At 50.9% G+C, this 12,114-nt stretch overlaps 1 protein-coding gene across 1 annotated transcript; it reads left to right on the top strand.

The window, feature by feature from the left end:
• Nucleotides 1–2,070: 2,070 nt before the first annotated feature.
• UBXN11 (UBX domain protein 11) lies at nt 2,071–11,821 on the top strand (the record flags this gene model as incomplete). Its single annotated transcript, XM_009708260.1, has 11 exons — nt 2,071–2,171; nt 2,908–2,962; nt 4,033–4,109; nt 4,631–4,742; nt 6,150–6,367; nt 6,693–6,770; nt 8,196–8,316; nt 9,489–9,589; nt 9,834–9,901; nt 10,666–10,812; nt 11,656–11,821. Coding segments are annotated over 11 exons (1,244 nt in total), but the record flags the coding sequence as incomplete, so codon positions are not given.
• Between the last annotated feature and the right edge of the window lie 293 nt (nt 11,822–12,114).

The following is a 12,114-nucleotide window of genomic DNA, read 5'->3' as shown; positions in this document are numbered from 1 at the left end:
CTCACCCAGGTTTCACCCCCTCTGCTCTCGGGCAGCTCCCACAGATTGCGGCTCAAAGATTTTAACTGTTACTACAAGGAAAAGATTTAGTTGTGGGTGCAGGAACACCCACTCTGCCCAGAAAGTAAGGATGTATGAACTGGGAAGATGGGCTGATGAGAAAAAAATGTACAGTTTGAGCTTTTTTGGACAGCCTTTTCAAATACATTTTTGAAAATCTGCCCATCAAGCAAATCCTCCCAAAGTTAATGAACCTATGCTTTATTTTTACATATTATCCCCTCTTATTTTTACTAAAAGGGCAGAGCTGTCCAAGTTCATTGCCTCCACTGGTAAGGCTTCTCTTACCATCCTACATGTTTTGCAATGATTGTAGCTCTTTTTCTCCTACAAGTGTCCAAAATCAGATAAGTTACAAAAGGTTTCCACATCCTCAGCAAGCCCCAGAGCACATCAGAGCCTCGTCTATTTTTACAGTTCCATTTTAGCTCACATCCTTCCTACTAGATCTTAGAGCAAAAACTCCCTTTCCACTCCCAGTGAAGTCTGATCCTTCTGTTAATCCCAGAGTGTTGTGCTTTTTAAGAAATAGCTAAAATAGCTAACTATAAATAGTTAAGATAGCTCAATATTACCACTTCCCGCTACTGTTGTGGTCTCTTTCTGCAAGCCCCGCGTTGTGTTCACACTCCCCAGATGCTGAGATCGCACCGCACCTTCCCTCGGCTCCTGGCTCACAACCAGGGCTCACCCACGCTCGTCAGTCTGAGGGTGCTTACGAGATCACCCTGCTTTCTCCTGCCCTCTCTTTCCCCTCAGCCTAACCCCCGTATTTCTTTATCTGCTTTTGGAGAAGTCGTATCCAAACCGCTGACCTGGTTTTGTTTTCTTTCATGCTCTCCGTGCCCCTCCTCAGAAGATGACAGCCTGTCTCCTAGGACAAAGGATCCGGCGCAAGGCTGTCCACCCTCCTGCTCAAGGGGGACAGCACTGAAAAGGAATATGCAGGGTAAAGTCCCTCAATGTTTAGGGGATTCTAAACGCAAATTTATTTTTAATGAACCGTAATGTCTGAAAGGTATTGAGTAAAAAGTACCGCGAGGTCTCCTGTTGCACACAGAACAAATCCTTTTGCTGGTCTGCTTCCATCTCGAGTCCAGATTGTTGGTTTTCGAGGTTCGGCTGAACCTGAGGGCTGCTAACGTGCACGGGAACCACACGTGCCCTTCGCACAAATACATTTTCCTGCGCCTCATACGCAAACCCACAGAGCAAACCAGCACGGGAGGTCAAGAACTGGGATCACCGCTTTAAAATCAATACCTTAACTCTCTTTATCTGCTCTGGAAATGGCTGTCAATACAACTGTGAGAACTGGGTATCTGAATTGTGAATACAATGATGGGTCTTGGTGGCAAAAGTTGCAGTTGTAAGATTTATCTGGAGCGAGCGAGCACCAGGTATCTCTCGATAAACACAAGATAAGTTTCCTGCAGGAGTTTAGCATCAATCAGTCTGTAAAACCCATAAGGATTTCTGGTCTCACATGGAACTGGAATAATGTTTTCTCTAAGGAAGAAATTTTCTTGTCCTTCACTTCTTTTTATACACAGTAGGGTCCTAGAGAGCGGTGGCAAGGATAGCTGCTGACAGACTGCTTGGTCTTTGCTAAAGGGATAAATATTTGCGGGAGGGAAGTTACCAGCTCACAGCCTGGGCCTGGCAGAACAGAGTTCACTGCCACTGATGGCTCTACAAAAGCCACCCGATGGCTCCCCATCCGTGATGGCTCATCACGGTTTCTCAGTGACAGCCCGGTGGGCTCAATACCCCAGGCCAGGGCTAATTCCCACGGTCCGGCTCTCGCACACGCAGCGTGCTGTCGGTGACACAGCCATCTCCCGACCGCTCCGGAGCCAAGGGATTTCTACCCAGTACCCCCAAAAGGTACCCTTGCCCTACCTGCTGCGGCAGAACAGGAATTCTTGTGCGGGGTCCCCCCCTACGGCGTAGATGAGCCTCTAAGACCCATCGCTGTTTTCGAGAGGGAACACGTATTTGTGCTTTCAGGTGCAGCTCGCACTGACACCGAGTTCGTGTCCTCCATGATGCAAAAAATCACTGGGTTGGAACAAAAGATAGAGAAACAAGCACAAGAAATCCAACGGAAGGTAAAAATCCTGCCCCTGACTGCCCCTCTTCTGTGCCCTGCTTTGACAGCTGAAGCCACGGTCGCGTTACACCTGCTCAGACCTAAACAAGTTCATTCGTAGCCTGCTCTGCTAATTACACAAACGAGCCTTTGCAAAGCCACAGAGGGATTGTATCAGCCCTTGGGGTGGGAGAGTGGACAGTCCCTGCTGTGACTTCTTAAAGTAATGACTCTCAGCACCCTGTCACTAATATCGTTAGCTCTTTGGCTTCAGACCCTTTTTTTTCTTCTTCCTTTTCCTTTCTGAAACAACGGCTGCGTCATCCTGGCGCAGACCTCTTTGCGTTACTGCAGCTTAGAATAAACACCCCTTTTTTTTTTTTTTTAAGAGGTGGCTGCAGAGATGCTGGTTTCGTTTTCGGATCAGCCGCTCACGGCCGGTCGGAGCCCGAGCGGGAAGCAGAGGGGCAGGGGTCTGTGTTTGCCTACGGCTCTTGTGCGAGGAGGGGGAGATAGGTCAGTGTGGCCCTCACCTGCTCTCGGAGCAGTGTATTTACATCCCACCCCTCGTTTGACTCTAATTAAGGTATTCATGAGGTGATACAGCCTTTCTGACCCTTATTTCGCCCATCTCCGAGCGGGGTGAGAGTACGTGCACCACTGATGCACCCAGGAGGAGTGATGGTGCAAACTGTGCCTCAAGGTCCCAAAGGCCAAGGAACTAAACAAGGTCGTTATTTGTTCTCGTCCTGAAGGACAGGAGGATTGCTGAACTTGAAGAGAAGGTGAAGACTCTTCAGAAAGGAGAAGGTAAAACTTGTTCTACCCTTGGCACTTTGCTCCTGCCCGTGGGAGAGCTACAGAGCTCCTGGTACTGCAGCGGAGCAGCCTTGGAGATCTCCGCTCTGAGCCATCCTTGCCTTCAAAGCCCAAGGGCCGCTTTGGCGAGTGGTATCAGTTACACGGACGTGGCACCGCTTGTGGAAGCAGATCCGCACTTTATACTTGCATCTGTTACTCGGCTTTTCTGGTGCGGTACAAAACATTATTTCCTGACCTATTTTCTACGAGTTACTACGTTTCCATGAGCATAGACCAACCGCACAGATACCTGAGGATGGCGAGAAGAAAAAAAGAGTGGTAAATACTGCAGAGTTCAAACCGGCTGGAAAAACCGAGCTACTCGCAGCTGAGCAAAACCAAAAATCTGTTTGGAGTCTTGAACAGTACTACAGGTCCAGGCTCACTTGTGCTGTAAGGCAGCCTAACTTTAAATCGAACCCAGCTTTGAGGGAGCCACTGAAGGTCTTGCCCCCCTCGCCATTCGGGTCCTTGGACCCCAGCAGCTCTCCAGCTGAGCCCAGGTACATTTCCTACAACAGCTGAACTACTTTCTTAGCACAGAGCTGCGGTAAGTTCTCCACTTCCTGGGCAGAGAATAAGAATATGCCTGTCAAACCACAAACATGTGGTTTTGTACCTCACCATGCATTGTTCTACCCATTCAGCCTCAGTTTCTAGATCCAACTTTAGTGGACACCTGCTCGTTTTTTAATAGGTCCCTTAAGACTAAGCCAAGCACTCCACATTGCGTAACGGCGAGCAGCACCGCTGTCGTCAGCTTCCTGCAGCATAAAACATCACCGCATCGTTCACGACTATCCCTTTTAGTCTGTCAGCATCTTTTTATCAAACTGCCGCCGGTTGAATTGGCAGGGACCAGCACGCAGAGCTCACGTTCAGCTCCTGCGTGGTACGGGCCCGAGCTCGCTTACGGCACAGGCAGGTACTGCTGGGGCATCTGCGCTGCGTCACACGGGTTAGCTATAGCTCTTCTTTAAGGCTGTATGTGGAAAAAAATGAAAAAACTTCCCTTTCAGATGCTCCTGACTCATCCACAGTGGAGGAACTGGAAATTAAGTGCCTTCAGCTGCAGACCCAGGTCTGGGAGATGGAGGTGAGACACCTGCTCCGCTTGCCCCAAGCCATCTGCACCTTTCGTTTGAGATCGTTGCAGTCCCAGGCTGCTTGGTCTTTTTCAAGCTGCCACTTTGATCATCACAATGCTTCACCTCACCCCTCTGAAAAGAAAGAACAGGTTGGATGTGAGCTACAGGGCAGCAGGAGGTTGTTTTGGTTTTTTTTTTTTTTTAATACACAAACTTTGGTGCCTCCTGTCAGCCACTTCATTTTGATTTCTGGGACTGTAGAATTATTCTTTGTAGCTACTACAGTCGTGGGAGATTACTGCGTCACGACAGATACTTTCATTCTCCCTTTCACCTGCTACTAGTAGAGCTGCTACTACTACCCTGCTAGTGAATTTGTCTGTCTGCCATGGTCAAAGAGCCCCAAGACAAACCACCTCTTTCACCTCCCTGTCTGCTTCTCACGGTCACAGCTGACCACTCTCAGGCTTCCATTTCTAATTTTCTGAAGCTCTGGTCTACGATGCTGACTTGTGCTTTCCTCTTACAGCGCTTTCTAAATGACTACGGTCTGATTTGGGTTGGAGAGGGACATGAACAGCTGGAAAATTTCGAATCACTCAAGGATGAAGAGCTGCCAGCAAGGAGCCTCTGGAAGCCAGGTAAAGCACCAGCACTCTTTGCTGAAGCTGCTCTCCTAGCTCCTGCGGCATGCTTAGAGGAGGTATGATACTCCTCGGAGTAGATAAGCATCAAAGACTCAGAATCTAGGTCTTCAGAATTTGTGATCTTGTGCTGAGGTCTTCACATCAGTCCATCTCAGGGACAGAGACACGGAGCAATTTAACGGGCGCTAAGCCAGGCCGAACGTTGGTATTTTATATACCTATATGTTGTAAGCCCCGTCTAGGGGGAGAGGGGACAACACGATGGCTCAGCCATTTGGAAGGATGCCCTCGCAGCAGCTGCTTCCTGACGAGTTCACCTTCCCTAAACGTTTGAAGTTTGACTGCTCCAACAACACTGACGTAAAATGGGTGGAAAACAGAACAGAGATGCATTGTGTATATAGTAGCTGTAGTAACTTACCCGTATCGTCCGGCTCCATCACAGAGTATTGTTTGCCTTTCCTCCCACCCACCACGTGAGTGGCTTAATTGAGACCTGATTGTGCTCTGTGGGGTCCAAGCGTATTTGGGAACGGCTTTTTAGGAAGTGGTAACAGAGGAAAAAAGAATGGTACTTGGGCTGTACAGCCAATGCTGCTCCCTAACCACCATGCAAATATTAGCTAACTAATCCTTCCCTCCCTTACACGCAGGAGGGGAGAAGACGAGGGAAGCAGTAGAAATTTTCACTGTTTTCAGCTCAGCCTTTTTAAGGGATATTTCCCATGCCCTCCTTTTCCAAATCATAAAAAAGTAGAACAGAAAAATATCAAAGGCTTTACTTCTGCCTACATCTCTTCTTTCATTTCCTCTTCTGATTTCATTTTTCTGCCCCACCGCAACTCTTTTACGGCTTCACCCTCCCACCCTCCTCAAGCACCCAGACAAACATCCTCGGCAGCATCCCCGCAAGGGAGAGCGATACCTGCTGGGGCCAAGGAGCAGGCAGCCGGCTGGGTTTATACTCCCATTTCTGCAGCAAGTCCGCCTCGATCCATTTATCCAACCTAGTTAATCCAACTAGTTAAGTTCCTCACCCCATGCATTTTACAGCACCACGTCACGGGACAACACAACGCTTCTGAAACGACCACCAGAGACAAGGAGCTGAGGGTGGGCTCTGAGAAGCTGGCCGCCCCTGTTAGGTTAGCTTGTAGGAAGAGGGCTTTTCCCTGCTGCCCTGGTGGTTTTGCACACACCCGTGCGAACCTGGCAGCCCTGCACCGCGGCAGGGGTGTTACACCACACCACGCTTCGCAAAAGTGCGGAAGGCGAAGCGTGGAGAGGCAGCACGGACAGCCCAGAAGGGTTAGGGCTCAAATGCATCTCCAATTCACACGGAGGTGAAAGCTGCTTAGCTGGCATCCCCTTCCCCCTCTAACTCTCATCCCTCTGCCACAGGTGAAGCGGTTGTTTCCAAACACCAGATTGATTTTGATTTAATCTTGGAAAACGTGAAGGATTTGAACGTGCTGGCTGGAGAAGGCATTTCTCAAATCGAGCGCATACCTGGGGGTGCTCGGCTGAGAGTGCCAGAACCCCTCCCTCTCACGCTGTATCGGAACGGGGTCGTCATGTTCGACGGATCCTTTCGGCCCTACGAGGACCCATCCGCACAGGTATGGAAAGCTCTGCGGAGGAATTAGAGCCACCCTGCTGTCCCTCGCTAAGCCTCAGGAAAGGGAACGTCTAGGAATAGGGCTTGTGAGTTCATCGCAGTCCTAAAAAGGAGCGGCTACCGAGACCCCCAGCTTCTCACCTGCGTTCCCCCTTAGAGACTGGTATGTCTTTGTGCGGCCGTTTTTAGAAGTGGAGATTCTGCGTCTCGTACGCAGACTTTTCTGCGCGGCCGTAACACAAATAGGAGCAGCCCAGAAGGAACGTATCAGTCATGAGATGAACAGAAAGTCTGAGGTACAACCATGAGCTCTCATTTCGTTTTAGCAATGCCTGCAGGACATTACGGATGGCTATTTCCCTTCAGAGTTGCAGATGCGCTACCCAGATGGCATCCCTCTGCAGGTAAGCAGTGCAAAACCCGATTCGTCAGCTTTTTGGGAAGAAATCGCTCTCTTGCTTCCCAAGAAAATCGGTCGGGTTTCTTTCACCAATCTGCTGGATGCTCCCCAGAGCAAATGAAGTTTGAGGTTTCTGAACGCAGCGTACGCGCAGCTTAATTCTGTGCACGTGTGGCTTGGGGAAAAGGTGGCTGGGAGCACACCTGCTAGAGCCGTTACAGGAAATAAATAAGTGTTTCTGCACTAGGACTCGATGGTTTCTCTGCCTCGGTGAATCTTGGCTTGGAACAAGACTTCTAAGAGCGTAGCAGGCTTTGTAGAAAGGAAGTGGCACACGCAGCATCTGAAGAGCTGTGTAACAAAAAGGAGAAAAAAAAGTTCTCAAATAGTTCCCCTGGAAAAGCTTTTAAAAACAGATCGAACGAGCATCCCTCAAGGAGGATGTCGGGAGAGATTATTTTGCCACAATTTAAATGGATTTGGCCACCTGAGGTTCCTTTGTCCCCACTTTTTGATTTCTGAGAAGTGGCAAAAAGCCAAGGCCACGTTTTCAGGCAGAGAGCCTCAGAGGTCTCTAATCGAGGTCGTCAAGTGCATCCGAAAGGTAAAGCAGGCACAAGGAGAGGGGTGCACCGACCCCCTGCCACGGAGAGAGCAGGGCACAACTGCCCGGCAAGTATGAGAGCCGGAGCAAGCTGGAGGTGCGGCGGTCAGCACGTCAGAGGGAAGGAGGATTGTGCAAGGCTCTTGGGGCTGTGGTTCCCTGTAATCTGTGCATAGCTGGCCACGTCTGGAAGCCACAGTCAGCTGGGGTAAAGGCAGACACAGAGCACACCCACCTGTGACATGGACAGCCAGCGTAAGAGGAACATAAGCAGGACCCAGAGAGAAAGACTGCTCCTATTTATACACGTTTGCCCGCTGCTGGGGGCCTTGGGGTCGCGTTCTGCCTGCCTTGGGTTCGTTAGAGCCATCTGACAGTCCCCGCTGCAGCTTCTTACTGCCAAATCCATCTCCACCCCCAGGCTGCTGCTTTCACATCACTTTCCACTCAAAGAGCGTTTTCAAGTGTGGAAGCAGACACAGAGGAAAGGTCGGGTCCAAGCACATCTCTTACAACTCGTGGGAAGGAGCAGCTGGCCAGTGCCCGCTGAGATGGATGAACAGCTACGCTGCGGTCTGGGTGGGCCATCGTGGGGACTTGAGGGATCCGCCAGGATTTGCTTTGTTAGAGAGCCTATAGGAGCTGAAAAGACATTTCATTGAGTTTGGACAGCTGGAGCAGCTTCCAAGGAAGGATCGGTCTTGGTTTCGTTTGGGTTTTACAATTCTTGGTTGTCATTGCTGTAGTTCATTGTGCTCTGATGCAATGAGAACAAGCTTGTGCAACAGTCGGATTCACTGACGGCAGTTGGCCTTAATTCAACAGGTCACTGACAGAAGGGACGTGGTATTTCGGGAGAGGGACCTTCCAGGGAGTTTTCCTGGCCACGGCCAAGTGGTTGGCCATTCAAAACCAAGTGAGGTGCAGGAAACCACCGAGATCCCAGGTAAATTCTTAAACCTGCCTCAAAAATGTAGCTAACTCCCAAAGATGAGACTTGAAACCTTACCGGGGCAGTCCAGCTGATGGGTTGGGAACGCATAGGGTCTCAGCGAGGAAGGCAACACTCCTGGGTCAGAGCCCTGCGCTTGTAGCCCCAGTGTTGCTTCAGGAGCTGGGAGCCAAGCAGCACACATGGTGTCCTCTCATCATTAAGTTCCTCCTAAAGAATGAGACACGACAAGTAATAAAACACCAGGAGATCAGCGGGTTTCCAAAAACATACCTGCCCTGCACCTTTCTGAAAGGCCAAGCTCCTTCTGGCTTCACCTTTATCAGCATCAAAGGATGCTGAGGGAACCCTGCAGATCAGGGAAGGGAGTTTGCCAACAACCGTCGGTTCTCCTACCAGCTTGTTCCCCAAAGGCAGACATCTTCAAGCCAAACCGATCTTGGCTGTACTGAATATGGGACAATTCCTCTTCAGACATTCACGAGAGGATATGGGACATAAGGTCAGGCCACAGATTCCTCATTTTGCTTCTAGACTCTAGCAGTCTGCATAAGCAATACCTGTCAGGGTTGGAAAGTCAAATGCAGTCAGTCATGTAGACAGAAAATAGTGGGTTTGTGCATGCATAGCTAAACCTCAACACGTGCATTGCCCATCAGCAACATCTTCCTATCTATATAAAGCTGTACTACTGGCTCATTCATCTCAAGGCCATTCACAAACAGAAGCTGTGCTAAACGTTTCCTTTATCCAAACAGTAAAAAAAAAAATATTTGCCCAGTGCCACCACAGAAAAAGGAATGAACACCTACAAATACACGCTCACAAGATGAAAAATTTTCTAAGTCTGTGAAATTGTCATAGTTTCAGTTTTTCCTGTTCACAGCAGGGCTAACCAGGTTTCTACCGGTTGTGCATCCCAGCTGCGGGCTGAACAGGCTGCGCGGTTGCTCACTGTTGATGTTGACAATCAAAGATTTAGTGGGCTAGAAAGTAGGGCAAGCTTCAACGGGGGAGACCAAGACCTAGTCTCAGCCTAGCTAGGGGAGGTTAGAGCTCTCCTCTCAGCTGTTGCGCACCCTCATTTCACTAAGTCAGCCTATTCTGGAGGCAAATTATTTCTCAGAAAGGTCACGTGTGGACCCATCTCCCCTCTGCTCCTGCAGATCCTGAAGTCTCCTTGGAGCAGTTTCTCAACAAGCTTTCCAAGCCCTTGAATCACGGAGAAGCGATGGGTGTCCGAGGTTCAGCCAGAGCAGCGCAGCAGGTATGAGCGGACCCCCCAAACACCCACAGGAGTCGTCCAGCAGCGATTCCCTGGGCTCAGCGCCCTGCACAGCACCAACATCGCTCCTTGGGCCTCCTCCACTGCATAATCTCCTCCTCCTCCTCCCGGAGAGGCTCCACCAGAGCACACGTGGCACTTTGGCACCTGCTCCTGGGCTTTTCCTGGCACTGGTTGCTCTCCGTGCGGAGCAGGGAGGGGTGACGCTCACCTGGTTTGGTTTCAGGGCTCTGAAGGGGTGCGGAGCAGCAAAGAGGTCCTGGTGGAGACACCCAGGCTGTCTGCCCTGCAGAGGTACCGGCACAGCCCCCCGACCCCTGCCCGGCTCTCATCTTCCTCCTATTTCCTCACTGCGGGTTTATTTCAGGGGTTTCAGTTGGGGAAGTAAATAGACTTGCCCTTTTTATACCTTAGAAATAATTAGAAAAAAAGGCCAAGTTTGGTCTTTTGAGAAGACTACTGAATTGTTTGTGGTAAACCTGCTATCTTGTACACCTCTAACAAAAGCTTCTGTTGTTCAAAATGTTACTTATTGCTGTGAAATACTTTTCCTGACAGCAAGCCAAGGCCTAAGAGTTTGAAACCATCTAAGAAGCTGTTTGCGGTCATGTTAAATGGGAGAATCCCTCCAGGAAACTGATGCCCAAGTGGGAGGTCACACTAACAGCACTTTCCCACTCGTAGTCTTCTGGCAAGACAAGACCGAAATAGCTAATGAAAAAAGCCCCAAGCAAATTATTTTTAATCAAAGAAGTAGGGCAAAGTACTTACCAAACAGCCCTGATCTAAAATGAAAAAGCTAAAAAAGGTCAGCAACCCTCTTTTCAAGGCACCTTTAAGCAGGGAAAGCAAGGCAGCAGTTTGGTCCGTGGGTTGGTCCGCTCACCCGCAGTCAGATGGGGCCTCGTTCATCTCAAGGACGTTCCCAAACGTGTAACACCTCTCCCCCGTTCGGATCACCCTGGCAGCCCAGAGGCTCTGCCCGTTGAGTAGAGCTCACAGGCTCTGCCGCCGGCAGAGCACTCACTCCTCAGCTGACGAGGTTTTCTAACCTCCAGGGTGAAGACGGCTGAAGAGGCTCAAACTTCTGCCCCTGATGTCTGCACTCTCCGCATCAAATCTGAGAGCGGGGAGCAGACGTACCTTGTAAAGATGCTGTTCGTGGAGACCATAGGGGACCTGCGCCAACATCTCGCCCATGCCAGGTAGGTCTAGGACTTCCTCCCCTCCTCGCTCCCCACCTGGCTCCGTAGAGCCCCAGGGAAGGTTTCTCGGCTGCTGCTGAAGGCCTTGGAGTTGCGCTTCAAACAGATCAGCCTGAGCGGAGCAGGGCTGAGGGTTACAGCCCCAGGAGCTGCCGGGTACCCTCTGCTGCTTGAGCTCCACCTCCAGAGATGCTCTCTAGGCAGCGCTGCCAGGCTCACGCCTAACTCGCAGCATTTAGAACCCACCTTTGCCAAAAAGCTGACACAGCAGCAGAGATAAACTTCTTTTGTCCTCTCAAAATTGCCAACTGACCCAGGTCCATCGTTGCCTTTGCCTCCTTCCAGCTGCTCAGCCACCGCTCCCAAGGTGTTGGTACAGCCTGGAAGCTGAGCTGCAGTCTTCAGCTTGGCTGATGGATCCGCTGTGGGATAGCCACCACCTTTTGCTCAGCCAGCTCTGTATCCCAACGCATTTAATGCTGCCCAAGGGCTCACACATCCCTTTGAGGACAGTTCCAGATGGCTAAGGGGACCCCTTTGCTCTCCCCTCTTCCCACTCCTGTTGCGGGCCATAGCCCTGCCCTTGGTCTGAGCCCACGACGAGCTCGCTGCTCTTGGGATGCCAGAGCCTTCTTCCCCGACACAGCTGCACAGCCTGGAATGGCCGCTGTGTGCCTGGCTGTTTGCAGTTTGGGCGGGAAGCCCTTTTTTTTCTGCTCAGCCTGTGCTTGTGGAACAGTCTCTCCCTCTGCTCTTACGTAAGGGCAGCTGGATGAGCCGCAGCATCTCGGCAAAACCTTGGGGGATCCTGTGCATAGGAAAATTCGTGCTGTTCTTTCCTAGGGGTGGAGACTCCGACTCATATGAGATCATCAGTACCTTTCCCCAGAGGGTGTACGCGGACAACTGCAGGAGCCTGCAGGCATGCGGCCTGACCCCCAATGCCTCCTTGCTGCTGCGGAGAAAAGACCCCTCCCAACAAGAGGGGACAGGGCTGCAAACAGCTTAACAGCTCCGAGCAAGAGCTGCTCGCCCCAAGCTCTGCAAGACGAAGGAGCTGCCTTGTGCTGTTAGCAGAGTTATAACCTCCCCTGGCTGGGAAGAGAGGAGAAGGTGTCTTTCCAGATTTCATTTCGTTGCACCTGGGACAGAGAGAAGAGCTCAGAGGCAGCGGTTCGGCCTCTCCCTTTGGCAGAGGGTGCCAGGCCCAGTCCTGCTGCCTCACGGGTGGATGCTTTTTCCCCAAGACGGGTGGGCTCCGAACACAGGGGCGTTTTTGTCAGCTCAAACCCGAGGCCTGGT

This window comes from Cariama cristata, unplaced genomic scaffold (genome assembly GCF_000690535.1).
Source record: "Cariama cristata isolate BGI_N322 unplaced genomic scaffold, ASM69053v1 scaffold6989, whole genome shotgun sequence".
Lineage (NCBI taxonomy): Eukaryota > Metazoa > Chordata > Aves > Cariamiformes > Cariamidae > Cariama > Cariama cristata.
This window is presented reverse-complemented; position numbering and strand designations above follow the sequence as displayed.